This window comes from Filicampus tigris, chromosome 9, assembly GCF_054856515.1.
Source record: "Filicampus tigris isolate MCC_2025a chromosome 9, RoL_Ftig_1.0, whole genome shotgun sequence".
Lineage (NCBI taxonomy): Eukaryota > Metazoa > Chordata > Actinopteri > Syngnathiformes > Syngnathidae > Filicampus > Filicampus tigris.
The window spans coordinates 14,642,871-14,669,601 of record NC_141225.1 but is presented as its reverse complement, the minus strand read 5'-3'; the positions used below and the strand labels follow the sequence as shown (position 1 = coordinate 14,669,601).

General features: G+C 39.4%; 2 protein-coding genes and 1 long non-coding RNA gene across 5 annotated transcripts in view; 1 reads left to right on the top strand and 2 right to left on the bottom strand.

The window, feature by feature from the left end:
- cacna2d2b (calcium channel, voltage-dependent, alpha 2/delta subunit 2b) overlaps nt 1–14,392 on the bottom strand; it is a 29,833-nt gene extending 15,441 nt beyond the window's left edge. The window contains exons 1-9 of the mRNA XM_086039601.1: nt 13,902–14,392; nt 7,183–7,264; nt 4,323–4,439; nt 4,070–4,129; nt 2,634–2,678; nt 2,148–2,283; nt 1,944–2,075; nt 1,785–1,842; nt 1,663–1,713 (exon numbers count right to left, since the gene is read on the bottom strand). Coding sequence (XP_085895727.1) covers nt 1,663–1,713; nt 1,785–1,842; nt 1,944–2,075; nt 2,148–2,283; nt 2,634–2,678; nt 4,070–4,129; nt 4,323–4,439; nt 7,183–7,264; nt 13,902–14,020 — 800 coding nt within the window. The 5' untranslated portion in view covers nt 14,021–14,392. The remainder of the gene's footprint in view (nt 1–1,662; nt 1,714–1,784; nt 1,843–1,943; nt 2,076–2,147; nt 2,284–2,633; nt 2,679–4,069; nt 4,130–4,322; nt 4,440–7,182; nt 7,265–13,901) is intronic.
- Nucleotides 13,850–17,450, top strand: LOC147142161 (uncharacterized). 2 transcript variants are annotated; one of them, XR_015088017.1, is made up of 4 exons: nt 13,850–14,105; nt 15,177–15,324; nt 16,591–16,708; nt 17,149–17,450. It is a non-coding gene; the product is annotated as an uncharacterized LOC147142161 (long non-coding RNA). The 2 variants fall into 2 exon arrangements; XR_015088018.1 differs by having other exon boundaries at nt 15,177–15,356.
- A 923-nt stretch (nt 17,451–18,373) lies between these two features.
- Nucleotides 18,374–26,709, bottom strand: LOC147142160 (aminoacylase-1A-like). 2 transcript variants are annotated; one of them, XM_086041777.1, is made up of 15 exons: nt 26,547–26,709; nt 26,229–26,375; nt 24,888–24,952; nt 24,244–24,348; nt 23,762–23,856; nt 23,556–23,632; nt 22,493–22,582; nt 21,453–21,509; nt 21,284–21,357; nt 21,160–21,209; nt 20,517–20,661; nt 20,367–20,435; nt 20,211–20,290; nt 19,316–19,376; nt 18,374–19,216 (listed from the first exon to the last, which is right to left on the bottom strand). In XM_086041777.1, exons 2-15 carry the CDS (start codon nt 26,362–26,364, stop codon nt 19,052–19,054), a joined length of 1,269 nt encoding a protein of 422 aa, XP_085897903.1. In that variant the 5' UTR covers nt 26,365–26,375; nt 26,547–26,709; the 3' UTR covers nt 18,374–19,051. The 2 variants fall into 2 exon arrangements, with proteins under 2 accessions (XP_085897903.1, XP_085897904.1); XM_086041778.1 differs by lacking the exons at nt 26,229–26,375; nt 26,547–26,709 and having other exon boundaries at nt 23,762–23,893.
- Nucleotides 26,710–26,731: the final 22 nt, after the last annotated feature.

Below are 26,731 nucleotides of genomic sequence, written 5' to 3'. Positions count from 1 at the left end.
TAAACTAAAAACAACGCTTATTTTTACATATATATACAAAGTAAACGCTATAAATAGAAACAAAAAACAAAAGTATAAATATAAACGGACATGCCCCTATTTTACACGTGTATGGATAGTCATATTCATAAACCAAAAACTAAAGGCAGTAAGTTAAGAGATTCACTTTCATTTCCTGCGTCTATACTTGATTTATATATTTTTGTAATACTCTATTTTTAAACCTGCTTTTAAATACTGAAAATGAGTCACACCTTTTCAGTTGTATTTCATAATTGTTCCATAAATTCACACCTTTTGAAGAAACACACATTTGCTTTATGTTTGTTCTTGTCCTTGATTTTTTTAAAGACACTTGTCCTAGACTATAACAACCTTGTCTGATTTTGAACAGCTTCTGGGTACATTATTTGTACATTATTTGTGCTGTTTTAAATTCAACTAAGTCATAGAATTTGAGAGTGTTTAACTTGAATAATAATGGATTTGTTGAGTCCATATCAGATGAATGGTTAGTAATTCGTGTGGCTCTTTTTTTGTAGCTTAAAGATAGACCGAGTGTTTGTTTTGTAAGTATGACCCCATATCTCCACACCGTATGTCAATTGTGGCAGTAATAATGAGAAATATAATATATATAAAGATGCCTTATTTAGGATATCCTTGGTTTTCTAAAGGATACCTATAGTTTTTGAAAAAAATATTTTAACATTTTCTATGTGTGATTTCCAACATAATTTTTCATGTATAATAACTCCAGGAAATGTAGTTTCATATACTCTTTCTATTTCAATAGAATTGAGGATAATTTTGACTTGTTGTTTAATTTGTCTGGTACTAAAGGGTATATACTTTGTTTTGTTTGAATTTAGAGATAATTTATTAGTGTCAAACCAGTTTTTTAATACATTTAATTCTTTTTCCACAGTCTCCAGAAGCTGCTCAAAGTTTTCTCCGGAGCAGTACAAAGTTGTATCATCAGCATCTAGAACGTTTTTTAAAAACTTTAGAAACACAGCAGATGTTATTGATAGAGTATGAATAGTTTAGGGCCAAGCACTGACCCTTGAGGGACCCCGTGAGTTATCTTCAACTCGTTTAAATTGTTAAACTGTACATACGGTGTCCTGTCATTTAGATAACTTTGAACCCATTTATTTGCAAAACCTCTTATACCATACATCTCTAATTTTTCCATTAATACATTGTGATCTATTGTATCAAAAGCTTTTTTTAGGTCAATGAAAACACCAACAGTAAATTCTTTTTTTTATCTATACTGGTTGCGATTTCTTCCACAAGTTCCATTACTGCCATAGATGTGGTCCTTTTTTTCTGAAACCATACTGGTTTTCGCTTAAAAGATTGTGTTTTACAATAAAATTGTCAAGTCTATGTGTAAATAGTTTTTCCAGAATTTTTGAAAATTGTGCTAGTAACGTAATTTATGTTATAACTTATATGTTTTTATAAATTACAATCTTATAAATGGATTTTTTTTTAAACACATTACACTTTTTTTTTTTTTTAGGAATGGATTAATGGCATTTCCATTGATTTAAATGGGGAAAGATGATTTGCAACACAATACCAACATGGTCACGGAACAAGTTAAACTTGTATCTCAAGGTTACCGTTTTTAGAATAGATTGCATAACTTACACATCGACAAGAATGACCATGTCTTTGGGGGAGGAAGCACCCTGGATGTACCTGTTGTGGAAGAGAAGAAAGCATAAATCTCCAAGCTCCATCGAATGTATTGAATGTCTAAGTCGATTTACCAGGGTCTCCTCCTGACATCGTAAAGGTCAATTTTATCAGGGGCTTTCCATGGGGTGGCTGCAAACCAAACAATAAAAACAGAAAGCTTGAATAATTGTCTACATTTCACACGCGTGACATCACGGCAGCGTGCAGCTGACTGTTAGTTACAAATCTACCGGGGTAGTAGCGCGTCACCCCGGTGGCGCTACCGAACGCTTGCCACAGTAGTGACGGATCCTCCTGACTGTTCTCCATGAACACTTTCTCCAGCGCTTGCGTCCAGTTGAGCTCGTTGAGAATGACCGGAGCTGATGGGAGGGACACACTTTGGAATACAACGGATACGTAACGCTAACAGCCGGAGCGTGAACTCCACTTGCCTCCTTTATAAATGTCTGTGGGAATCTGAACAGCCGTGTAGGAGTAGTTGACATTGTTTTTGAAATTGGGGTCGTACACAAACTCCAATTTGATGTGGGAAGGATTATCCACTTCACTCTCTCCATCCATGGAGTACTGTGACAATTTGAAAAGATAACATGTATTACAAGCCGCATACTGGCCAATTTCAATTTGCTCGAACTAATGGAAAAGTTGTTAGACTAAAGTTTTGTGTTCAAACTATGCAATAACGGTGGCTTAAGACAATAATAAATATACTTTTTGAGAATAAAAGCGCTGCCTCGTTCATGATGAGCACTTGGGCTGACTACGCAACTGTACTTTAAAAATACAAATACAAAAAAAAAAAAAAATGTAATTTCAAGAACCACTGCTCTAAGGTCACCAAAAATTAGAAACACCACTCAGCAAACTACAACCACAATATTGCACAATACACACGTATCTTGTGCACAATTACTCACATGATCCAGCTCTGCCTTAGAGTCATAATAGGCCATGTCCAGTTCCTGGGAACACGCAAAGATGTATGGAGGTCACTTTAAATCGAAATATAACAAATATCATTCTAACATTTAAATCGGGATGTTCGCTTTTTTTTTCAGATCAATGCCAGTGTGAATAGAGTATTCACTCTTGAGCACTCATCAATCCAGTATACTTTCGACCAGTATACTTTTCAAAAACAATACATTTTCAATTAACACAATGACAGATAACTGTGAACAAAGACCCTTCTGTCTTTTTGTCACACGTGATGAACGAATTATTTTCAACATGGGTGAAAATAACAAAAAAATTAACAACTAAACAGACCAAAAAAAATAAACTAGCATGCACGCAAAATGTTAAATGAAATTAGAGTGTACATATTCGAGAAAAAGTAGGACTAAGTAAAACAAAGGATGATTCACCAATGTGTCAAACGACCGCAGTGTAGCACCAAATACATGGTGGACTTGCTCAATGCAAAAATATTTTGGCTTTAGTATCCGTGACTGGTATTGGCATGATAACGCTATCCTTTATGAGTACCCGATACCTTGCAATAAGCCTGGTATCGGCCCGATAACGATACCTTGTATCGGTACTTGCTCATCCCTCCATTTAGATCAACAGATAAACATAAATCATTGTGAGCAGTGATAAAAGCCTTCAGAACAAAGTGTTTCAAATCAGTGAGTGTTTGCTGCTTAATGCTGCACATGATAAATCAGGCTCAGGCAGAGCATTGCCATCTGTTAGTGTCATTTATTTCTGAGCCCTAACATACTTTAGAATAAGCATGGCATCTTCTCAGAGGCTGATATGTTTCTATTTTCAGAACACATTGGAGCTCTGAAGATTTTTTTCTGATCATTTTTTTTTTTTTGTTCTGAGCCTTTTAGCAGCAGCAGTGCCTGAAACATCGCAAAGTGTCAGTCACAGATAAAAGATACTGAACATGAATTGATTCTGCAAAAATGATCTACATCGAAAGTTCTGGAATGTAATGCTTGCAAGCAACGGGAGCCAAAATGGATGCGAATAATTGCAAGTCAAAGGAGCAAGTTCTGTGGTCAAGGGACCTTTTACATCTTCAATGTTTCCCAACCTTCTTTGTGCTAAAGCACATAATATATAACATTAGAAAAATACTACAACACAACAATGAAATAATGAATAATAATAACGAAATGATGATTACTTTTGTCTCAATTTACTCACTAATTTGTACACTTGTTGTGAAATCGTGGTCTCTTTTAATTTAAATATATAGTATTCGATGCGATGGCAACAGGTTAATACTGTATAAAGGTCAAATGTGCCTCTGCCCTCTAATGGGAAAGTTAAAAAAAAAAAATATGCGCACACACACACACACACACACACTACACTGTAGACAGTACATCCAGTTTACCTTGATGCCATCCTGCCAGGGATGCTCTTGCTGGAGCCGTTCAGCCTCACTGGCTAACCTCTGTGGAAACACACAAAAATGACGATGAACCAGTTGAGGACCTTGATCTCCAATAGAGATAGTGTATATGATTAAATGTGAAGTTCAAACTAGCAAGAAAATCCTCCACTTTATTTTACAAACAATATGTCATGATGATTTATTTAGGGGGTAAAACAAAAAGTCAGTGAGCAGGAGTCAGAAAGTGACTTACTTCAAGAGCTTTACGCTTCTTAGCCAGAAGTTTCTCGATATCTGAAGCCACCTTCTCCACGATCTTTCGAGGTTGATTCTTCACCAGACTAAAGCGCCGTCTTTCTTCATTGTATATCTACAAAGCATTTTCACAGAATAGGATTAGAGCAACGCTGGCACATAGTACATTCCATTCTTTATAAATGGATCATCTTGAATATTGAAGCTTGAGGATTGGCATCACAAAGCCTCTTTATATTTTTTAATTCAATGGGCACAGGGGAAAGTTGCTGCTTTTCATGTAGTCCCTTCACACACATTCTTTGAGGCAATCGTCAGATGTAGGATTGTTCTTTCTACATTAACCATTTAACTCTAAATAATGTGAATTTTAAAACTTACATGTCTGGTGCTAGCAAAGTATCGCTAGCACATAAGCTAACTCTTTGCGAATGTAAACATTTTGCATTCTACTACTAGAGCCTATGGCGTTTTGCATTGTTTGCTAGCATTAAGCTAAGCGGACTTTCTGTAAGGCAGTGCTTCTCAATCATTTTCTGTTCCTCCCCCTAGGGAGAAGACAAATAGTCTCATGTGTCTATGAATTTGTTATAAGTACACACCTGTGACTTTAATAACATTGTTTTTTAGTCTGTCTACATCTTTCTCTTCATCTCTGTTAAATATTTTTCCACGGTTTCTCTTATCGGCGGCACGGTGGGCGACTGGTTAGCCCGTCCGCCTCACAGTTCAGAGGTCGTGGGTTCGATCTCCGGCCTCCCTGTGTGGAGTTTGCATGTTCTCCCCGTGCCTGCGTGGGTTTTCTCCGGGCGCTCCGGTTTCCTCCCACATTCCAAAAACATGCATTGTAAGTTGATTGGACACTCTAAATTGCCCCTAGGTGTGATTGTGAGTGCGGTTGTTTGTTTGTCTCTGTGTGCCCTGCGATTGGCTGGCAACCAATTCAGGGTGTCCCCCGCCTACTGCCCGAAGACAGCTGGGATAGGCTCCAGCACGCCCGCGACCCTTGTGAGGATAAGCGGTATCGATAATGGATGGATGGTCTCTCTTAACAGTTGGTTCACTGCACTTCACATTTCCTGCTCTGTGTTGTGTGTGCTAATGCTCCCTGTGCACACTCTGACAATGAGGGCACCACTGCCACCTACTGCAGTGGATGTGCAATTCCACTCAAATAAGTCTGACACCCCTGATTTACAGCCTTGTTTGTCATTGGATGGGTAAAAGAATATAGGAATTTGGCACAGCAATTTTTCGTAAACTTCCTCCTCCTCATCATTGTCTGCAGCAGCATGAGCACGAAGGAATTAATGTGGCTCAAATGACCAAGTGCATCTTGCATCCAGGCTTTGCTGCAGGCTGCAGGCTGACCATCTGCTCGCTGTGACACAAACAGAGAGGACATGTGCCCACGCTCCCACACATCTTCCCCGAGCACGCCTCTCTTGCCCCCACTCACATGATCTGTGCTCCATGTTGCCAGGACGGTAGCCTCTTCCAGCTCGGCTGACACCAACGTTTAATCTAAATATAATAATTGTTTGGGGCTTAGCCGTACACTGTAATCACTGAAAGAAATCATGTGAGCGTTGAAAATTGAAATTTTATAGCTGGGTGTTTGGCGCTTCTTTCTGCAACACTTATTTCAGAAGATGGACCACCACACGAGATGAGCAATCAGCAGGCATCAATGGATTGCATCAGGGCCTGTTTTGCTTTTTCTTTGGCATTTTCGGTCTCATTGCGACACATACTGTCTTCCAAAAGAAGGCCCAAAGGAGGCTGTTCAAAACGGTAACATACTTTATATAATGATAGTCAGGCTGAATTTGAACTTGATGCCCGACCGGCGATCAAAGTCAGCAAAGCCTAGATTACCGTATTTTATCTAAAAGAACAGTATGCAAACTACGGCCCGTGGGCAAGACGCGGTCCGCTCCATTCATTACTCATGCATTTACATGGTCAAGAGTCCTACAATATTGTGACATTAATTTGAAATACATTGATTCATATTTATGTATTTTTCATGAATTTATTTCATTCAATAATTTATTATCAAAAAATGTTATAAAAGTATTAATTTGTATCAAGGAATTGGATAATAAAGGGTAATTACAACACATAAAATAAATAAATAATAACATAACAATACAAAACAATAACAATAAAGAGCATGGAAGACTTTATGAAATTAAAATAAGGTAAATGAAATAAAATAAAAATAAAGTACATAAACTTTGGGGACCCAAGTGAGATCGGGGATCACTGTTGTAATGGATTTATAGAAGAGAAATGAAAATATTAGGAACAAATATGCATACACAATAAATATTGTTCAGCGGTAGTTACACTTTTGTGGGATCTCCCACATTTAAAAAGTCAGTTAAAATGTGAAAATGCAGAAAGCATTGTCCAACAAGTCCAACTTGCTGTGAAAATTAAACAACAATTACAACCAAAATTGTGATATTCTCTACAGTTTAAGCTTCTTCAAAAACATTTTTTTACGATATGTAATTAGATACAGTAGTGCTTGCGTCGGCCCTTTCCTTTGGTGGAACATCTATGCAAAATTGATCAAATATTGCATTTTTAAAACAGCAGAAGCTTTTTCAGATTTTACAAAGGATGTTTTTCTGTTCAAGCAAAGTGCAACGTTATTATACTAATGGATGTTTATTGCTCTGCTAAGAACATCTGAAGGAAAAGGACTAAAAGGTTGCTGTCATGTGAAATGCACCTGTGATTTGCACTTATTTTGCACGCTGCTCGGCGCACGTCTTGCGGACTTAATGCATCCTGAATGAGTAAGAGCCGAATATAAAAAGAAAAGAAAGCTAGAGTATGAGACTCACCCCTTTCAGCTGCTGAGCGCCGCTGATGTGCTGAAAGACTCTGTCAATCTCCTGCTCGATGCGCCTCGCCCAGTGCATTATCCTGCAGGTAAACATCACAGCCTGACTGCAACGCACAAAATCTCCGCTCGATGCTTGGAACTTCATTACCTGTGCATGCGCCAAAGTGCTTTCATACACTACAATTGGCTTGCACATTGCTCGTAATACGGTGCAAAAGTTTGAGGCCGACATTACATTTGTTGTTTAGCAATGCCATAATGATCATAAAAAGTAGAATGCCATTAAGTAGTCCAAGTGTGTAAGTTAGCAGGCTACTTCCTGGTTAATGGAAGATGTGGAACAGATGGGAGGGCCGATATAATTCGGAGGATTCTATTTTCATCGACAGCGCATCTGCGCCGCGGCGCAAGTGCCGGATCCTGATTTTCATACCAGCGCAAAGCTTTCTGCTTATTTGCAAATTGACAGACCGGTTTCTGCCAAGATGAGCAGGCCAGCGCAGCAGAAGGAATTTCTTTTAGATGCATGTGGCAGAGTTTGAAATTGGAATTTGGTGGCAGAAAGTCGATCCAAACCTGACGATGTGGTTGGTCCCCAAGTTCACGTGTACTTCCGCCGTGTCAAGAATCTAGTATGCGACCAGCGCGTCGCATTCAAGGGGAATGAAAGGAGCTGCTTTTATTGGCGATGATTGAAGTGGGCTACGGCCACTTCCACAGTGGCGCAGCCCACCCTCTCACCGGCCTGCGCTCAGCTGCAAAATTACCAACATTGGGTCGTCATGAAAATAGAGTCCTCAGTGTGGAAAGCTCCACTGGTATCATATTGAAATTAAAATGTATCTTACAGATCTTTACTGTTGCAGGACATTCTGGAGTAGTTGTTTAGCTTCCGATCATTGAAGCTTGCTGCTCACAATCACATTTCAAGCTGTTTTGCTGAACATGCTTGCGAAGCTTTACCTCAATAAACTTGAAAAAGTGGCTTTTCACTTGTAATGTATGACCAGACAAATGCAAATTTGAAATACAAACTCATTCCCCAGAAACAGTAGACAGCTGCTTGTTTTTCACTTTGTCTTCTTGTCTCTGTTTTTGGTTTCAAAATGCCATTTTTGCAGGAGCTGCGTGTTATGAGAACAACAGTGATAAGCTCAAAAGAGGCTGTGAGAGAACAACCAGTCTTCTGTATGTGATAATGGAGGGCTGCCAACACAAACACTATTTAAAAAAGAAAGATCTTTATGTAAGGCATTATTTAACAAATGAGCATCCAAGGGCATCAGTCACTCTAAAATTAGAGACGCTTATCAAAATATCTCTTTACTTGAATGTTCACATAAAAATGTATAAGCCCCCGCAAGTGTCAAGGCATTTTTGAAATTCAACTGAGGGTGCATTAAGTAAAAGGGCCTCCGATCACAAAATAGAATCATTCACCACAGTAAAAAAAAAAAAAAAGGTCGGTTCTCTGCCTGATTGCTTATTTTTAGAACGGTAAAAAGGAAGAAAACAGGAAAGCAAATCACAGGATCAATGACAGCTGTTTGAACCCAAATTGGCAGGAAGTTGTCACAAATACAATCTAAGGTAGGAAGTTGGCTGAGATAGGAAATGAGCTGGCACACACACTCGAACGAAACCCCCCGTTCGTCTTAAGGCTACCGTAAAACACACACTTGAGACTTCCTGTGAACCCCCATCATGAACTTTCGTTCATTGAACCCTTTAAGGTACAACATTGCAACTGAGATAGTTGCACAAGTGTGCACACCCTCTTATAAAATGGGTATGTGGCTGTGGTTAGAATCAACTAATCACAATAAAATCGGTGTTAAATGGGAGTCTGCACACACCTGCCACCATCTAAAGTGTCTCTGATTAACCCCAAATAAAGTTTTGTCTTTTTATTTTTGTTACGTGGAATAAACAGCCATAAATTGCCAGCAAAATCCCCGCAGATCCTTCAGCGTTGCTGTGGGCCTTTTGGCAGCCTCCCTGACCAGCTTTCTTCTCATCTTTTCATTAATTTTGGAAGGGACATCCAGTTCTTGGTAGTGTCACTGTTGTGCCATATTTTCTCCACTTGATGACTGTCTTTACTGTGTCCCCTGGTATATTTAATGACTTATAAATTATTTTGTACTCTTCTCCTGACTTATGCCTTTGAAACTGAGAACCCGTTGATGCAATCGTGCAATCTCTCTGACTCGTGCTGAGATACAACAACAAAATTGTCAGGAAAAGCCAACTAGAACAGCTTCGCTTTGTTTGAGGTTCATCACTTTAAATTGTGGACCACTGTTTATTAGGACGCTCTGCTCGAAGGTTAAAAAGTGGAGTGAGAATCGTAACAATCAATATCATGGTGGGGAGGGGTCACAAAAAGAGTGGCTGATATTCATGTAATCATAAATAAATAAAAGATTAGTTACTGTTCAGTGCAGCTGATACAGCGTTAATGAGGAATAAATGATGAAGTGCAAAGTCGGCAGTCGATTGCCAGATATTGATGAACTAATCACTGCCCAGTGATTCATTAATTAAGTGAAGCTCTGGTCCCGTGTAAATCATTATCCCCTGCTGCATCTTCCTCCATTCAGCACTGTAACAAATAAAGATCCCTTTCCGTCCCTTCGGGTACTGTAATTTTTCACTATGGCTAATTATTGGACTCCAATGCAACGATTTGTAGTTCTTCTAGTTTTTCCAAGGTGCATTTATGTCTCCAAACTGTAAATGTGTCAGCCTACAAAAGAAGAATCAGTCATTGTAACCATAACAGAGAAATAGAGAACGGTTGTTTATGTTTGTATGAGTCACTCTGGAAATGTATAACAACCCGGTAAAGTGAATACATTATACATGTTTGAAGATAATTGCCGAAAAACATGTGCAAAGGGTGAGAACTACAGTATGTAGAACTCAGTATGTCTTTTGGACAGTCCACTGGCGTGGCCTCTTTAGAGTGCCTCATTGTCGGCCTCGAGTGCACACACATCACGCAGAGAAAGGCAAATTAGCGAGCATGGGGATTTCTTTCTATTTTTATTTTTTGACTTCACAGCCAGCATGTTGCCTGGGGCTTTGGGCTGGTTGTGGCCATGTTAGAGTGCCTAGTTGTTGGCCTCGGCCGAGTGCGCCGAATGCAGAGAAAGGCAGAATAACACCGATGGGGGGAATTTAAATGAAAAAGTCTGATTTGACAGCCAGTATGTGGACTCCGGGCTTCGTGCTAGCGTGGTTGCTCTAGAGCAGTGGTCCCCAACCACTGGGCCGCGGACTGCTACCACACCACATGCCACTTTGGACCGGGCCACGGCGGGCAGTACTTCCGGTTTATTTATCATCCGCAACTATTTTATTTTGATAAGTGACCAGATTCTCTCTGTTATATCCATCTATGATTGACTCTTGATGCATATCAAGTTGTCTGCAGTGTAATGCTAACATTAAATGTACAAGCTAGTAAAATGAGTAAAATAAAAAGACATATTTGGAAAGTTTCTTTGCAATGGGGCCCATTGAGTATTCAAAAACAGTCTATGCTCGAGAAGAAAAAGAAAGGTACATTTCACAGAGAATACAAGAAGACCTACTTGAAATATGGATTCATGGCGACAAGTGATTCCCACGCACAACGTAAGCCCGCTCTACCCAATATGCGCAGAGTCAATGCAGACTTCAAAACTGATTCATCAACAAACGTAAGCGCCTTGGGGGCGTCATACTTGATGGCTAACCCCATTGCTAAGGTTAAAAAGTCATTCAATATTGGTGGGGAAAAAAAAGAAAACGGTGGATCTGTGTTTATTATTGTAGCGTTGCACTCATCAACGTCCCCCCCACCCCCACACACACAGACACCCGAACGCCCAGAACCCCGCCCCGGACAGTGAATAGTTACAGGGAGGGTATGGATATGGACTTGTATGAACCGGTTCGTGGTAGAAAAAAGGTTGGGGACCACAACTCTAGAGTGCCTGATAATTGGCCCGAAGTGCATGCATGTCATGCAAAAAAAGGTGGAAGAGTGAGGAGGGGAAAAAATTCATTAAAAGCAGTCCGTTTTTCAGGTCAAAGTTCTGATATTTGATTTGACAGTTGACAAGTGATCGGGTCGCGGTTTTAGGGTTTCGTCAAATACGTCTACAGCGTTTGAGAGTGGAGAGAAAAGCTTGGGGTTTTGCATGATTTTTAAACAGGATTTTATAGAATTGGCAAATTTTTTAAATCATTCAAATTTGGCAGCGTTGTTAACAACACTCATCTCCGTAGTGTGTCAGTCACAAGACATTTTCAGTTTCATTTTACAGGGACTTTACTTGTTCCACAACTGCCTGCTTATTAACTAAGACTAAGAGAGTATTATGAGCTTTAGAAATCACTGGGAAAAATAGAAAATAGTTTCGGTGAAATCACTATTTAAAGTTCCTTTTTTCTGAGAATATCCACTGCCCAGAAACGCACCCCCCTCCTCCCCACCCAAACTAAAATACAAATTTAAAAGCTACAAAGATGTCTTTCTCTCTATGAGACAATCTATCTATCTGTCTAAACAGGAGGTGGATTTCACAAGGAGGATTAATTCTCCATGCTGCAGTATCCATTCTTCATTGGAAATGGATGCTGTTCTTTAGCGTGGCCACTCTGCTTCATCGAGCTTACAAGCAAGGAGAGATCAAGGCTAGAGGGCCCTGCGAGCTTTTTCCAAGCACTCAGCAGAAAAATCATTGCTCATGAGGAAGGGGGAGGAACAAGAAGTGCATCTATTTGAAATAATTCAATTGATCATGAAATCTACACACTCACACACCCCAGGCTCCAAAGCTAGAATTACAAATGTTTCCCTGCTCTCCAACTGCGACAGGTCAGGAGATGAGTGGACCATCTGGCTTTTCTCATACACAAGAGCCTGATTGCAGACCACTGGAGGGGGGAGGGGGTCATTAATGCTCAAGTTCAGGACCAGCTGTACTGGACCAGCGAGAGTTAAAAGGTTACAAGTTCAAAGCACAGCATCGATGTGAAGAGTGAAGGAAAATGCTAACGCTTGAGTCATCCTGCTTACATAGTGTAGGAACACACCTATTTTCCAAGATCGCATTTAAGGCCTTTTCAAGTACTTTTGAGATGAAATGTCGTGCTTTTCCAGCACCTTGCAGCTGTAAAAGACATTATGTTACCTTGGAACATTCAAGTTAGTAGTATGCCATACAACAGGTTCCAGCACACTTTGTGAAACTGAGAGCTACTTCTTGGGTACAGATTATGTTTGATACACACTTGTAAGTGTGGTTCAAAAAATAATTGTAACAAAAAGGAAATGCAGTTCACTGGTAAGAGGCACTTTTTTTTTTTAGAATAGCAACAAACAAATTTAGATGCATTTCATGGAGCTATTTTGGGAACAGGTGACTCATGTGGTCCATGGGGCCTACCAGGTGCCTCATGGGCCACGTTAGCAACGCCTGCCATAGACCGACAAGCAGAGGGAGGATAAATGGATTTTTTTTTTCAATTACAATTCATGTGGATTTGCCTTAACATCTGACATTGGTTGGCGACTAGTCCAGGGTTCATCTTGACTCTCGCCCAAAGTCATCTGCGATGAACACCTGCTCATCCTGAAGAGGACAAGAGCTACAGAAAATGGATGAATAGATGTCTTATTGTACTTCCCTATTACGCAAACAAATGATCAGCTTGCCATTTTGAAAGAAATACTGTAGAGCCTCCAAAAAACGGCATGCTCGCTAATAGATGCCATAAGCTGTACACTAAGAATGCACTGTAATTGAAAAGTAAAAAACAAGAGAATTCGGTTTAAATAAACTGACTGTATGGATTTGACCCAGGATCAAAATTTGGATCCAATAAAGGGTAAAAACCACCCGCGCTGATTAGTTAAAGCTACCAAGAACTGGGTTATCCGGTTTTCATTATAACTGTGGTTCAAAATAATACTGATTTTGCTACCAACAATTATTAAGACGCAACTTTGCTCTCTCAGGGGGCATCACAGCAGTTTTGCTGCCTTTTTTTTTTTTTAAACACCTGATGCAACCCACACATTGTTCATGCGTGGGAAATCCACCCTAACTGGGATTTCAACCCCGATCCCCGAGGCCAAGGGCGCCGTCACCTTTAACCACTTAAACTTCAGTACACAACAAAATTATCCAAAATGGCAACCAGCTTCAGCGTGCCGAAATCCATTCATCATAATCTCAAAATAGTCAACCCAACCTTGGGTAAAAGTAACCCAATCTGCTCAAAATTCACAGCCACAGCGAGTGGGTTAGGAAAACCACCCAGCATTTGTGTGTGTGTGAATGAAATTTTGCCCCATGAAGGCTTGGGCTGGTTCTCTACTTCAATTGTAAAACTGGTACACAATAACAAGTACAGTAAGCACAGTAATGAAAAACACCTGACTTGTACTTTGCCTGTCAAGTAATAACACGTGAAACTTCATGCCCCGAAATGTAAATGAATGTAATGCTTTGAACTACTGCTTATTACATGGTGGAAATGCAATTAAAGGCTGATTGAATGTATCCATGTTTCGAATGGAAGATGCTCACAAACACACACACATATCTGTAATCACCACCAAAACACATTACATAACATCCTAATTACACCGCCAGCCTTATGTTTTGTGTCAGTCATGCGGACGAGCTCCAAAGTTGCTCCACGGCGTCACCCACTTACGTGTACTGCTGTGGGAAAGTGAGCCCCTCGGAACCAGGCCACGCCGCGCCGCTGAGCATCAAGATGATCTGCAGAGATACCAAGCGGACGTCGCTGAAACACCTCCCACCCCTCGCCATCTTCCATTCAAATGCGCGGGCCGACGGCTGGGTGAATGGATGCGAGCAAGAACGAAAAGGAAGCAAGGGAGGAAGGAAAGAGGAGGTGAGCAGGTCCGAGCTGTCGAGCTGACCGGTGTCCGGCTCAGTTTGCGGGCGAGTTCATCTCCGCGTCTTCGCGAGTGGACGCGGGGGAGGAGGAAGCCTTTGGCCGTGAAGGCATCACGGGCGGTGGGAGATGCACTACAGTAGAATGCAGCTGCCAAGACACTGCAGAGTCTTTGCTCCCGCTCCCACATACACACACACACACACACACACACACACTCCACCACCTCCTCCTCCTCCTTTCTCCAACACACACGCACTCACGCGCACACAGGCCGGCGCGTCCACGACACTCTCTCTCTTCACTGGACGGACGAGAGCGCGTTCACGTTCACCAGGCAACAGCGAAGCATTAAGTTGAGGCTTTATTTATAACTACAGGGCCACGTGGGGTTTGCATAAATTGAGCTTTTTTTTCCCCATACTGCAAGGAGCAGCTGGGTGCCAGAAGTCAGTTAACGCAACACAATTAAATTCTGTAGTGGGGGAATCTGAAACAATGCTTCCCACGTTCACAATCAGATCCAATGTAAGAGCTGTGTAAAAAAAAAAAAAAAAACTTTACAGAGCATAATAAAGCTCAACTGTAAGACAGGTAAAAACGGAGCAATACATATACGATCATGAGAGCGATTTCCAGTGCTGGGCTGTCAGGGGCCAGCCAGGCGTTCCCTACTGTACCCTAAACACTATCAGAAGCACTAACCTAAAAAAAATAAATAAACTAAATTCTAATATTTGATCCATGATATTGTTCATTTCAAGTATATTCTCCTCATTTTGTTGCATTTCTTTTTGCTGCACTGCTGATCATTTTGTGTCCAATCAGATTTCAGCCTCGATGTGTTGCCATGTCAGCCCATTTCTGGCAAGTTAAGATCCCTGATTAATTTGTCAGAGTAATAATAAACAATTATTAATACCTCTGACTGTGTCAATCCAAATGAGCATTGCCTATCTTTGTGGAATAGTCTTATACAATATAAACTTTGCATAATGACGCAGATGTATATTGTGCTGCACTTAATGGCTACACTGACTTAATGGCTTTCTGTTTCGCTTTCAACAGTTAAAACACAGCGACTGGGGCAGAGGAGTAAACACTGACTAACAGCCAAATCAGTGCAAAACTTGCAACCATTAGAGCACTGACAAAAGGCACCCTCCTACAAGGATGATCTTTGGCCTCGGCTACATCAAGATTCTTGGATCATAAAGTATGTGCATGCTGCCATCGAACAGAAGCAAGGTTCGTGCTCTCACATAGAAAAATAATTGATTTTAGTAAAGTGGAAAAAAAAAGTGTTAAAACTGCTGACGAAAATATCTCTGTGCAATTCGTACTTAGCGATCTGGGGTTTGATGTTCTTTAAATATTTAGCATCAGTTTGTTCAAAATGAACAATTTATTTGAAGTATTACTATTGAGAGTCTTTTAAGTCTTCATGTTGCAATGAACTCAAGCACACAGAGGGCAGTTTACCCATCAAACCATCGTTGTTCTATTACATATAAATATATGAGTGTGTTCAATAATTCAAAGCAGCTTTGTCACGTTTGTTGACTGCCAAAGGGCAAAAAAAAAAAGCTAATATAGAAAAATGCCTGTTTTCACATTGCTTGTATTCATGAATTTTCTAACGAAAGAAGTATATTTATAAGTCTCCACTGTGTTCATGAATATAGATTAGACGGCAGCAATCGCTGGCCTGATAGCGGTTCGGCTGCCTGATTACTTGTATACGAGTGAAATATTGTGGTGCAGAGGCTGGGATCTCTCTAACCATGCAGAATCAGCACAAACAGAGCGTGGAAATAAGCCTGCAAGACCTCACTATGATGTAACACTATGATGTTAGTATGTGTAACACCGAAGTGTCATATAACACTTTCGAGTATTGGCCAGACATTTGACATTTTCTTCTTTTTTATGAGCAAGAGAAATGAAGGGAAATAAATGATCAAATGCAAAACGCTTCCATGCGAGAACATTTACATGGGGCTTACACTTTCTAGCCGAGGGAGGGAACAGGAATAATATGATTATAGTAACATTTTCTGCACCATTGGTAATAGTCTTCCAATCTCTTAGCAGTACAAAAGAAATACTCCTTCTTGTCCCCTTAGTAGCTGTGATGTAACATTGTTGTTATCAGTGATGCATGCACAGTAGCTCAGTTCTGCTTCTGGCTTATCGAAATTATAGGCAGCTTTTATTATAAATTATGTTCAATAAATGTAAGCAATTTCACCGTTAAACAATCCAAAACATTTGCCTTCATTTTTTTTTTTTGTACTGCGGATTCGAGAATCATTCATGCATACAGCATAATAAAACACGCTTGTGTTTTATAGCATCTTTTTGTAACTCTTTTATTATAATAGTATGTTTCAATTTAAGGTGCAAAAATAAAGATATCTTAGCTCACTAAAAACGAAGGTGAAATTAAACAAAAATGTGTATTTTTTTGTGATTTTTGTAGCATTGCTTTGCCTGACTCCTACTAGGGAACCTTACTTAATTTTCACCAGTACAAAGCTCTGAGGTGTTGACCTGACGCGACCCCTGAGCTTCACCTGACATGACTGGCGGAGGAGGAGGTAGGTGAAGCCTCTATTGAAAAAAAAAACAATTTTTTACAAGTGATCATTTGAAAATGTGAACACCTGTGAAATAGTGTTCTCGGTTTCCCCATGTTAAATCATTATTAATTGTGAGAAATCATTAAACGGCGCCAGACATTTTCAGACCCTATTTTACCCTAACGTTTGAAAACTATTTAAAAATATATAATAGGTTATGGGATTGAATGGCCGGACTGTGAAAAGACAAATAAATATCTCCTTGGCAGCGAATGAGTTAAATAAATACTGATTCAATCATTCAATCCGAATGTCAAGACATATTTATATGTCTTGCCATATAAATATGTCCTTGGCACTGAATGAGTAAACATGAGCCGTATCTTCACACAGAAGAATATCATTAATTACTATTAATAACACATAAAGGTCATTTGAGCATGTTTGTTTTTTTTCAGCAGCGTGTATGAAACTGGAAGCCCTTGGCATTAATCAGTGGCCAAGAAGCAGCTGACTTTCCAAGACTGGTGCCCCCCGTCCTTCGCTCGTGTGCGTTACAATAAAGGTGCCTTTATTTTTATACATTCATCACAAAGCCGATAACTGCACCTATCTTTTGCTCGCTTGGGGAGGGCAGATGTGGGTTCAGCTTTAAATCGCGTCTCTGGCGGCTCCCCCAATGTGCTAATACAGCTGTCATGTCCTGGGGAGAGCCAAGACTAATTACTGACTGCGCTGGCTTCCTGCCAGTTCCCCGTGGAGAGGCAAACACCGTTAATTGGACGAGATCTCCAAAGGGAGCTGAACTGTGAATGTGAACATGTACAGTATGTCATGTAAACAGCCTTGCAAATAAACATAAGTGGAGTTCTCATGCGCATATTCCATCTCAATTTCACTCTCTGAGTCTCGAACCCAACTTAGAAATAAGTACCTGGTGTTTGGTGCGTGCAGTCATGTAAAACCTTAAAGGCTATAGCAGTCACTATCTTTGGTCATGTGATAAAATAGCTGTATGGGATGCGCGTATTTTGCAGCTAAAGCTGTGTAGTGCCATTTGTTTTAAAGCCACTGGGGTGAATATGAATTAGAAGGAATGAATATGAATTTGCGAAACAAAGAAAGAGATGGTTACAATTAACGCACCTTCTAAACACTAGCAAAACATGGTGGTGATAAAATGTCTTAAACATTTTGGACATTTCTAAACATTAGCAATGTAAGCCCAGAAGTACTATCCATGACCTTATTTTTCAGATTAGCTGATTTTGTCATTGTTGGAAAGGGCCAAATTCCAACGTACTGTATGCAGTAGTTCACTTGTTCTCAAACTTTTTTCACAAGTATTGCCTAAAAAAATACTTCACTGCTCAAGTACCACCATCATGACCAAAATTAAAATACAGCAGCGTAGTAGGCCCAAGTGTTCTTGAAAAATGAGATTGAGCTGAGCATTGCAATTAAATAATAGAAAAATAAAACTGTACTCAAAATGATTCAATTACAGTAAAATGTTTTGCACATAAGTGAAACTAAAATTGTACCTTCAATTTAAAAATGGTTCTTAAAGTTTATATGCAAATGTACTGTATTAAAGTTAAATACAAATGAACTGTAAGTATTAATTTGTTAAAAAAGTGTATTTTAAATACATTAAGAAATTGTATGAATACCATTTAAATGTATAGTTTCATACATTTATTTTATATTTTTCATACATAAAATAATCATTTTCTTTTTTCTCAATTATTTTTTAGGAATAAATGTCCTAAATAAATCAATAAATTAAATCATTGAAACAAATTATATAACACTCTGGCTAACAGAGGATCACACAAATGAAAAATTGCCGGCATGCATTCAGATGTTTTAAACAATGTAGTGTACATGACATTTGCTAACTGTCAGATTTATTGCCTGTCCTTAAAGCAGATGGCTGGCTGGAGGTTAAACATCTATGCTGCAAGCCATCAAGAAACTTGCTCAAAGTTCATCTCGGTGTGAAAAATAAACGATGAAAATTTAATCGTAGTGATCATATACTATATATTTATTAAAATGCAATTTATTAAATAAAATTCTAGTGGTGAAAAGTTAATTCAAAAAGTGGTTTTCCATTATCTATAGATATCAGTTTACATCAGTGTCAAATGATTTTAACTACAGTCAGACAACCAAATCTCCATTGCAGATAAGTCTTTTACGCAAACAAACATTAACAGTGAGAATGTCTTTCTTTTTTTTTTTAATTAAACATACAACCTGAGAATTATGAAAACAATCAACGTTGACAGGGCTTAATTTGTGGTCTTGCCATACATACGTGATTATCTTTCTTTGGCAATTGTGAAAAATGAGCGTTTAGGCTTCATCTGGCGAGGCGGGTACGTTGGCCAGAGCTGGGATGAGCTTCTTGTAAACGTCGATGCCTTTCAGGAAGACGCGTTCGTTCAGATATTCATTGTGGTCATGCAGCAGGATGGGCGTGTGGTTCATTGGGGAGAAGCCAATGGCAGGAATCCCCACCTAAAGGACATACAGTACATGGGGTCGACAAAAAGTGACCTACGAAAAAAAATAACTGGTCGAAGAACAGTCAAAGACGGAGGGTAAATAAATACTCACAGCTCGGATGAAACGGCTGTCAGTGGCAGCAGGGAATATCTCCTTCTGCAGAGTCACGTCCCTGCAGCACGACATTTTCAACATATTCTTACCATACCGTGGGTCAACATTTTTTTGTTATCTCATGGAGATGCCGAAATATTACTGTATACCACTTTTTGGTACCAACTTCAGTGGTGTGGCTATTTCATTTCCCTTTCGTGATAAATAATGAATCTATCAATCCACCGTATCTATTTTAGGAGTGATCTTAAGATGCATCTGCGCTAATGTGAAGTCGGGGGGGGGGGGCAATTAAGCCACTGTAATGCTCTCGCATGCAGGCAAGGAGAACTTCCTAGTTTGCATGGATGTCTGCTTATGGCAAAATTATATTTATGCTTGAATATGGTACAATTCCATTAAATTGATTAATAAAATTTGAATTCCATCATTTTTTTATGGAAACAATTACTTCCAACAAATGGGAACAGATTGTGTTCAATTTTAGAGTCTCCACTGTTCTTTATTTCAGGTATGGCCGATAAGACTTAAAATTTCCGAGTACACACGGATGACATGAAATGTAAAAATGCATTTGGAAAAAAAAAAAGATTGCAAACAGAGGAACATTACACAGGTGAAGTTAAATCTATCAACATTGTCATCTAATCCAGACAAATGAGGCTAAATATTTGAATTTCCAGGTGTGTTTTGCAAGATTAACGATTAGATAAAAGGTCTCAGGGAAAGGAGAACTTTCAAGTAATTAAAATTCCTTAGGCGGACCTTTAAAAGTGCTGATCTTGCCTGACATTAACATGAGTAATTTCAAAGCGTTATAATAGTGTCTACTGGTCGTACATATATTGTGTGTGTGCAAAAGGTGAGTCTGGCAGGTGAACATCAAACTCACATTGCTCTGCAGGCTTGATGAAAAGCACTCCACCAGGGATCACTCTCTTGTGTGGATGTAATGTTCTGGTTCATGTGTTTCTGCACACAACAACGGCAGCCGATTGAGCAGCAGCAACAGCAGCAGTAATGAATTCCGAGCAGGAAGCGCGCTAACCTGAGCAAAGTCATACGTGACATCATCGCCTGCTTCTTTACACCACCCCTGGATCACCTTCTCAAATTCCTGATGTGAAAAAGGCAACAGGTGTGTTAGTTTGAAGTGGGAGACTCACACACCCACACCAGCATAGCTAAAAACACGCACCTGTAGATTTACTGTTGGCGGGATCCTCAGGTCAAAGCTGACGTCCATTTCAGCTGGAATGACATTATAGGCCACGCCCCCTTTCACCATGGTCATATTTACTGTGGTGACATCACCGAGCGTGAAACACTGACTGGTGTTCAGCCTGGAATTGATACATGATGAGGATGATACATTTTAAACCGCACAAAAACGCACTTCATTTTTTCTTTCATTGAATTAGGTGTCGTGCGCCACCAGGGGGCAGTACAATAAAGAATATAGGCCTGTTAATATTGTGCTATTGTCTATCTACATGTGTTGCTTCACTCTTTGTGTTCAAATAACCATTGCTTGAAGAATTAGAACACCCTGACTTTTGATGCTGGTCCTGGAAGGTACATAAAACAAAAAAGGGTACCCCGGCTGTAGGCGGAAGACGATAAATGGACCGCAAATTTTTAGTAAAATGTCCAGCTCTGCCTATAAATAATAATAAAAAAAAACGTTTTTATGCGATCTCTCTGTATTGCATGTTGATAGCTGTGGGGCTGGATCATATCAAACCGGATTTACAGGGGTTCACTTTACAGTACAAACGAAGCGTGAGCAACCATGAGTAAGTACAACCCTAATAATTCTTTTTCAAATCTTCCACACTTACCTGTGTTTCTCCTTCTCTCTAAAACCCAGGAAAGAGTTGATAATGTGACGCTGTGAAAGAGAGACAAAGGACCAGCATTGTGCACGTCTGTTTTGACAAATGACAACACGAAACTCAAACTTACCAGCTTCTCAGCCGCTGTGTTCTCCACAAACCTCGAGCCATGACCGGGACTGCCTGGACAGTGGATGGTAATCCCTGCAAAGATGACGACAAACTGTTTTGATTTAACATCAACTAGAACACCTTGAAATGGTTCAATTTTCCCCCCAAAAGTTGAATTTTGTACTCACACCAGGGATTCCTTTCTCCATAAAAGACAGTGAAGGCATTACCAGGGTTGGCCAGACCTATGGAGTAGATATGGAGTATAAACTATAAACCAGTAGTGTATGATCTATAGACGTAACTGGACTAAGCACTTCCTCAGGCTGAAGAACCACTCATTTAATGACTGAAATCCATCTATATCATTTGCGTGCAGCTACCTTACAAATAGAACCTGTCCATTGTCAACCCTTTGCCCTATTTAAATATTGCATGTGTATTACTTATAGAAAAAAACACACACTTGGGATTAATAAAAGCTTCCTTTTCTTAAACTTTTGTTTTTAAAAAAACAAAAAACAAAAAAAACAATAGGGATGGATGTTATCATCAATCAGACCATCAGCAAATTTTTAAATTAGCTGACAAAAAAATCTGAGAAGAAAAGCAATAACAGTGAGATAATGGAAATGAGTTGGAAACTAACGATAATAGTGAGGAAGCTTCTTTTTTTTTTTTTTTAATGATTATTACATCACTTACATTTAAATCCTTTTGTGATAAAGGCATTCAGCTTCATGGGAGACTGAAATTGGTTATGTACAGTATCTTAAGGCAAACAAGTTGCTTCAATTGTCTCCTATAATACACACTTCATCATATAGCATTTAATCAAGTATTTTAACGGTACTAAAGTAGTGGGTATTACAAATTGGGTCACAGTGAGTTGCATCATATAATCATAATATTCTTTGTAACTGCAGAGCATTATATTTCACTTTTTCCACTACTGACAGCGCAAAGTATGCAGGAGTGCTGAAACCATTGATCTCACAATTAGAACAGAAACATATCATTGGGATCAAATACTACACTTGCAATTAGGATAGATAAAAATATGCTTAAAGATCAAAGGTAATACCAGGGAAAATATGACAGCACGAGCTGACAAGATGAAATCCAGCAATACCATCGTGACACATTAACCAATTTATTTCAAATAAGTAACTGAGCACTGAGCAGAGTTTAAGCTTGTGATTATTTACTTGATGTGTTATCCTTTTACCTTCATCCAGGGCAAAGCCAATGTTTAATTTCTGGAACTCAGGGTGCCTCACAAATGTTTCCATGCCTTTTTCACCTCCAACTTCTTCATCTGCAAGACAAAAACAAAATAGCTATCAAAAGAGTCAAAGACAAAATTCATATTCTGTGGATATTATCAGAGTCCAGGTGGTTTATTATTTAGACAAATTATTTGCCTTTTGGGGGGCCTCAACATGGCAGAAAAGGTCTGTTTTTCTTGGTAGAAATATATAATTTGGGGGGGTACCAAACAGAACCCCCTAAAATTTACTCCGTGGTGCCATTTGAAAAAAAAAAAAAAAGACGCCGATTTCACAGATCGGCACGAAATACAGTGGGAGTGGTTATCATCTCAGGGGGTATGAAAACGTCTCCTAAGCCTGAAATTTAAAAGAAAGTTGACCATTTTGGTTTGAAGCAGCCATTTTAAGCAAATTTCACAGCTTGTACTTTGACAAACTCTTACATTCACCGAAACGATCCTCGAGTGAAGGCCTGAATCCTACTGCAAAGTAGTTCTTATCTCATGTATATTTTACAAATGTATGTGTCTTACGTGTACCGAAACTACTATCACAGTTTTAAACATTATAATATTTTGGTTTTAAGTATCAATCAAAACATAACTATCATTTGACTGTGGTAGAGCTGTTGACACACATTTTGACTTTTTTTTATGTTCAAACCATTAAATTATTTTTATTTTTTTTAAATCTTTATTCCAGGCTAAACAGATTAGGAACAAAATTCTTATTTACAACTGTGGCCTGACAAGAGGCAAACCATTTTGAGAAAAGGCAAAATGTAGGTAAAACAATTACAACAGCAAACAAACAAAAAGAAAAAAGTAAACTTCAGCAAACCATTTAAAATGTGCATTTATCTGTGTTTAGGTTTCAGTTGGAGCGACATGAAGGACAATACTCTTCCACAATAGGGAGAAAAGTGTCAACTGAGTGGACTCAATCATGCCCACAACGTTCTAAGAGATTTAATGAGAGGTTTAAACTAAATCCGAGGAAAGCCGTAATTGAATCACTTACCAGGGACAAACATTAAGTGCACAGTACGCAAACATTTTTGCCCCTCGGCTTTCAGCCGTCTCACGGCCTGAATGTACCTGCACAGAGAAGACAAGTCTGAAGAGGAAGTCTGCAGGATGAATTGTTCTCATAGTTTTACAACAACACAAGAAGAGTATAATGTCTGTGTAGTGTGTACAAGAGGTGTCCAGGCTTTTTATACCCACTGTATTGTCACACATTTCATGTCCTGCGAGCCACGGCCATAAATGTTGCCTTCTGCATCTTTGAAAGCACTGAAAGCGTCGTATTTCCAATGTTCCTGGAGAGGAGGATGACAGATCTGTATTTGGATAGGTCTAAAAAAAAAGGAATGGGCAAAAGGTCTTCCATCCTTCCATTTACGACAGAACTCGTTCTCATTAAGATTGCGGGTGAGCTGCTATCCCAGCTGACTTGGAGCAAGAGGCCAGGTAGAGCCTGGACTGTTTGCCAGCCAATCACAGGAGTCATACAGATAAACAACCACTGACACTCACATTCATACCTACAGTATAGTATAGTCAATTTAGACTCTCCAAAGAACCTGGCACAGGGAAAACATGAACATTCCACAAGAACGCCTGAGCCGAGGTTCAAACAGTGATGCTAAAAATTGAGCGGCATTCGTGCTAAGCCAGTAATAAACTCCCAGCGAGGGATGTTGTACCTGGAAAACTGGAACAACATCAGTGTGGGAATTCAATAAAACGGATTTCAAGTTGGGGTTCGTCCCTTGCCAGGTCAAGATGGACACGACTTTGCCTGGACAAACCTGCCAAGAGAAACAAACGAAGGAATTTGTGAAAAGCATTTGAAAAAATTTAAACGATTGACAATTGGTGAAAATTACAAATCATTTACTTATTCATTGCTTGATTTCAAATATATGTAAAATCTCATGCTCAGTCGGTTTACGCATTGTTTCTATTCTGTGATGGCAAATCAGTATAACAAAACCCGTAATTTCCGGACCACTAAATGCACCTGATTAAAAGCGGCAACAGCTAAATTTAGCCATAAAAACACATTTGCACATACATTGACCGCTTTTTATTAATAGCCACGGATCGCCGCGTTATAACATGGGATATTTGCAAAGGAGGAGGCACACAAGATGGATTCTCTAATAACTTCTATTTACCTGAAACACTGGAAGATGCGTGCCGACTGACGGCCCATCGGTAAAAATTTATAAAGAAACCGTGTCACATTAAAAGCCACATTTCAAAGCGTGGGAGAAATGTAGTGGCTTATAGACAGAAAAATAGAGAAATTGGGGGATGGAAAGAACGTATAATCTTAGAAACACACCTCTATCTTCTTGATAGGCAGTCCAAGTTCCCCTGCAATTCTGTCCAGAAACCTCAGCGCACTATCTATAAATGAGCCATTAGAAGAGAGAACAAGATGTCAAACAGAAGTTTGAAGATACAGTGAATGCCCACCCACATGCTGCTCACTATTTCTGAATTCACTTTGTGTTTTTTGTATGAAACCTATTCTCAGTTATTCGCTGAAAAACACATCTTGACATGTTTCACGCCAAAGCCCCGGTGCATCATAAAGTAGTAATTGATGATTGACTGAAGGAACTGAAGTGATCCAAAATGACAGAGACTATGTTCTTTGTACTGTATGTCAGTGAGGAGCAAAGTTTAGCCAGGGTTGGCAGCCATTTATTTTTAAGGGTAATTTTGTAAGATGAGTTTGAAACAATATTCAAGTGTTTTGATATCAAAGTGCTATATTTTTGTGTGTTAATATGGGCACACCTTTAAGGGGGAGGTGTTAATTACTGGCACCATTTTTATATATTTTTATTACTTTGCACTGAAACAATCAGCCACCAGATAACACCATGCCTAAAATTTATCGACTAAGAGTTTACAGTTGTAAACAAACAAGCCATGCAAACAAAGTCTACATTCACTAGCAGTGTACAGTCGTAAACAAACTTTGTTTGTCTCCAAAGTTTAGATAGAAAGGGTTCTCACTATTTACACATCACAAAAGGATTACGGTAACAGGTGTTCTTTAGCCAAAAACAACACAAAGTCCTTCTGACAACAAAGAAAGAAGGCATAAAACATGAATTAGGCTAGGGATGCAGAAGCTCATCTCTAAAAAAAAATGGAGAGATGCAGCTCTGAAGTTGCAATCATGTTTGTGTCCCCTTCACTGACGTGTCGTTTTGCATGTGTGAGATTTGGTTGTGCGTGTGGTGTGCAACAAAATATGGTGAATTTACCCTTGAACGATTACATTTAGTAAATCTTCTACTTGCACCCCAAAATTTTCAGGTTAGGGGCCACTGTGGTCCTCCTAGTAAAAAAAATGGTGGCATTCTGCCCCTAAAACTAAACTTTGCATCCACTTGTGCCTGTGTGACAGGTTAATTTTTTTTTTTTTTTCATTAATAGTACTAATCAGTATTTTTGGGTTGCTGACAAACGTCTGCTCTACATTTCAGCCCATTGAGTTTTTATTTAAAACTGAGTTTTAATTAAACATACTGTAAATGTGTCATCATAACTAAGCATCGCAATGGCTGTCCTTAAACCACCCAACAGCCTGCCAGTGTGTGTAACGCTTATGTCTGCTGGATGACGTTTCCAGACACGTGTCAAATGACTAAACAAGTTGAAAACTCACCATAGTCTGGCTCTGGGTGGACCGTCCTGAGGCGGAGGTACTCTCTGAACAGACTGACAGAAGGGTCTTCTCCCTCGGGAGACATTATTTGTTCACCTGCTCCCCCTGCTGAGCCGTCTTCTTTGTCAGGCAGCATACTGATGGCTTCTGATAACACACGTACAATGTGGAAGGTACCACCTGGTTCGAGCTAAACCCGCTAGCCGTTTAGTTGACAGGCCGAGTACACTCAACTCAACTTTATTCGTAAAGCACTTCATGGGTGACCCCCAAATAGGTTTATTTTATTGTTACTTGAAAGTGAACACGACCACTCACCGGGCTGCCTCGCTGTCAATGAGCCGCCGAGCTGCTTTTCAGGCAAAAACAAGTTGTAGACACTAGCACTCAAAATTTGGCTCACGTTTCATTCGGCAGTACGGTAAAGGCAGACGGAAAATTGATTTCAAAATAAAAGCTAACAAATATTAAAATTTAGTCAGACGTTAGTGATAATTTCCGAT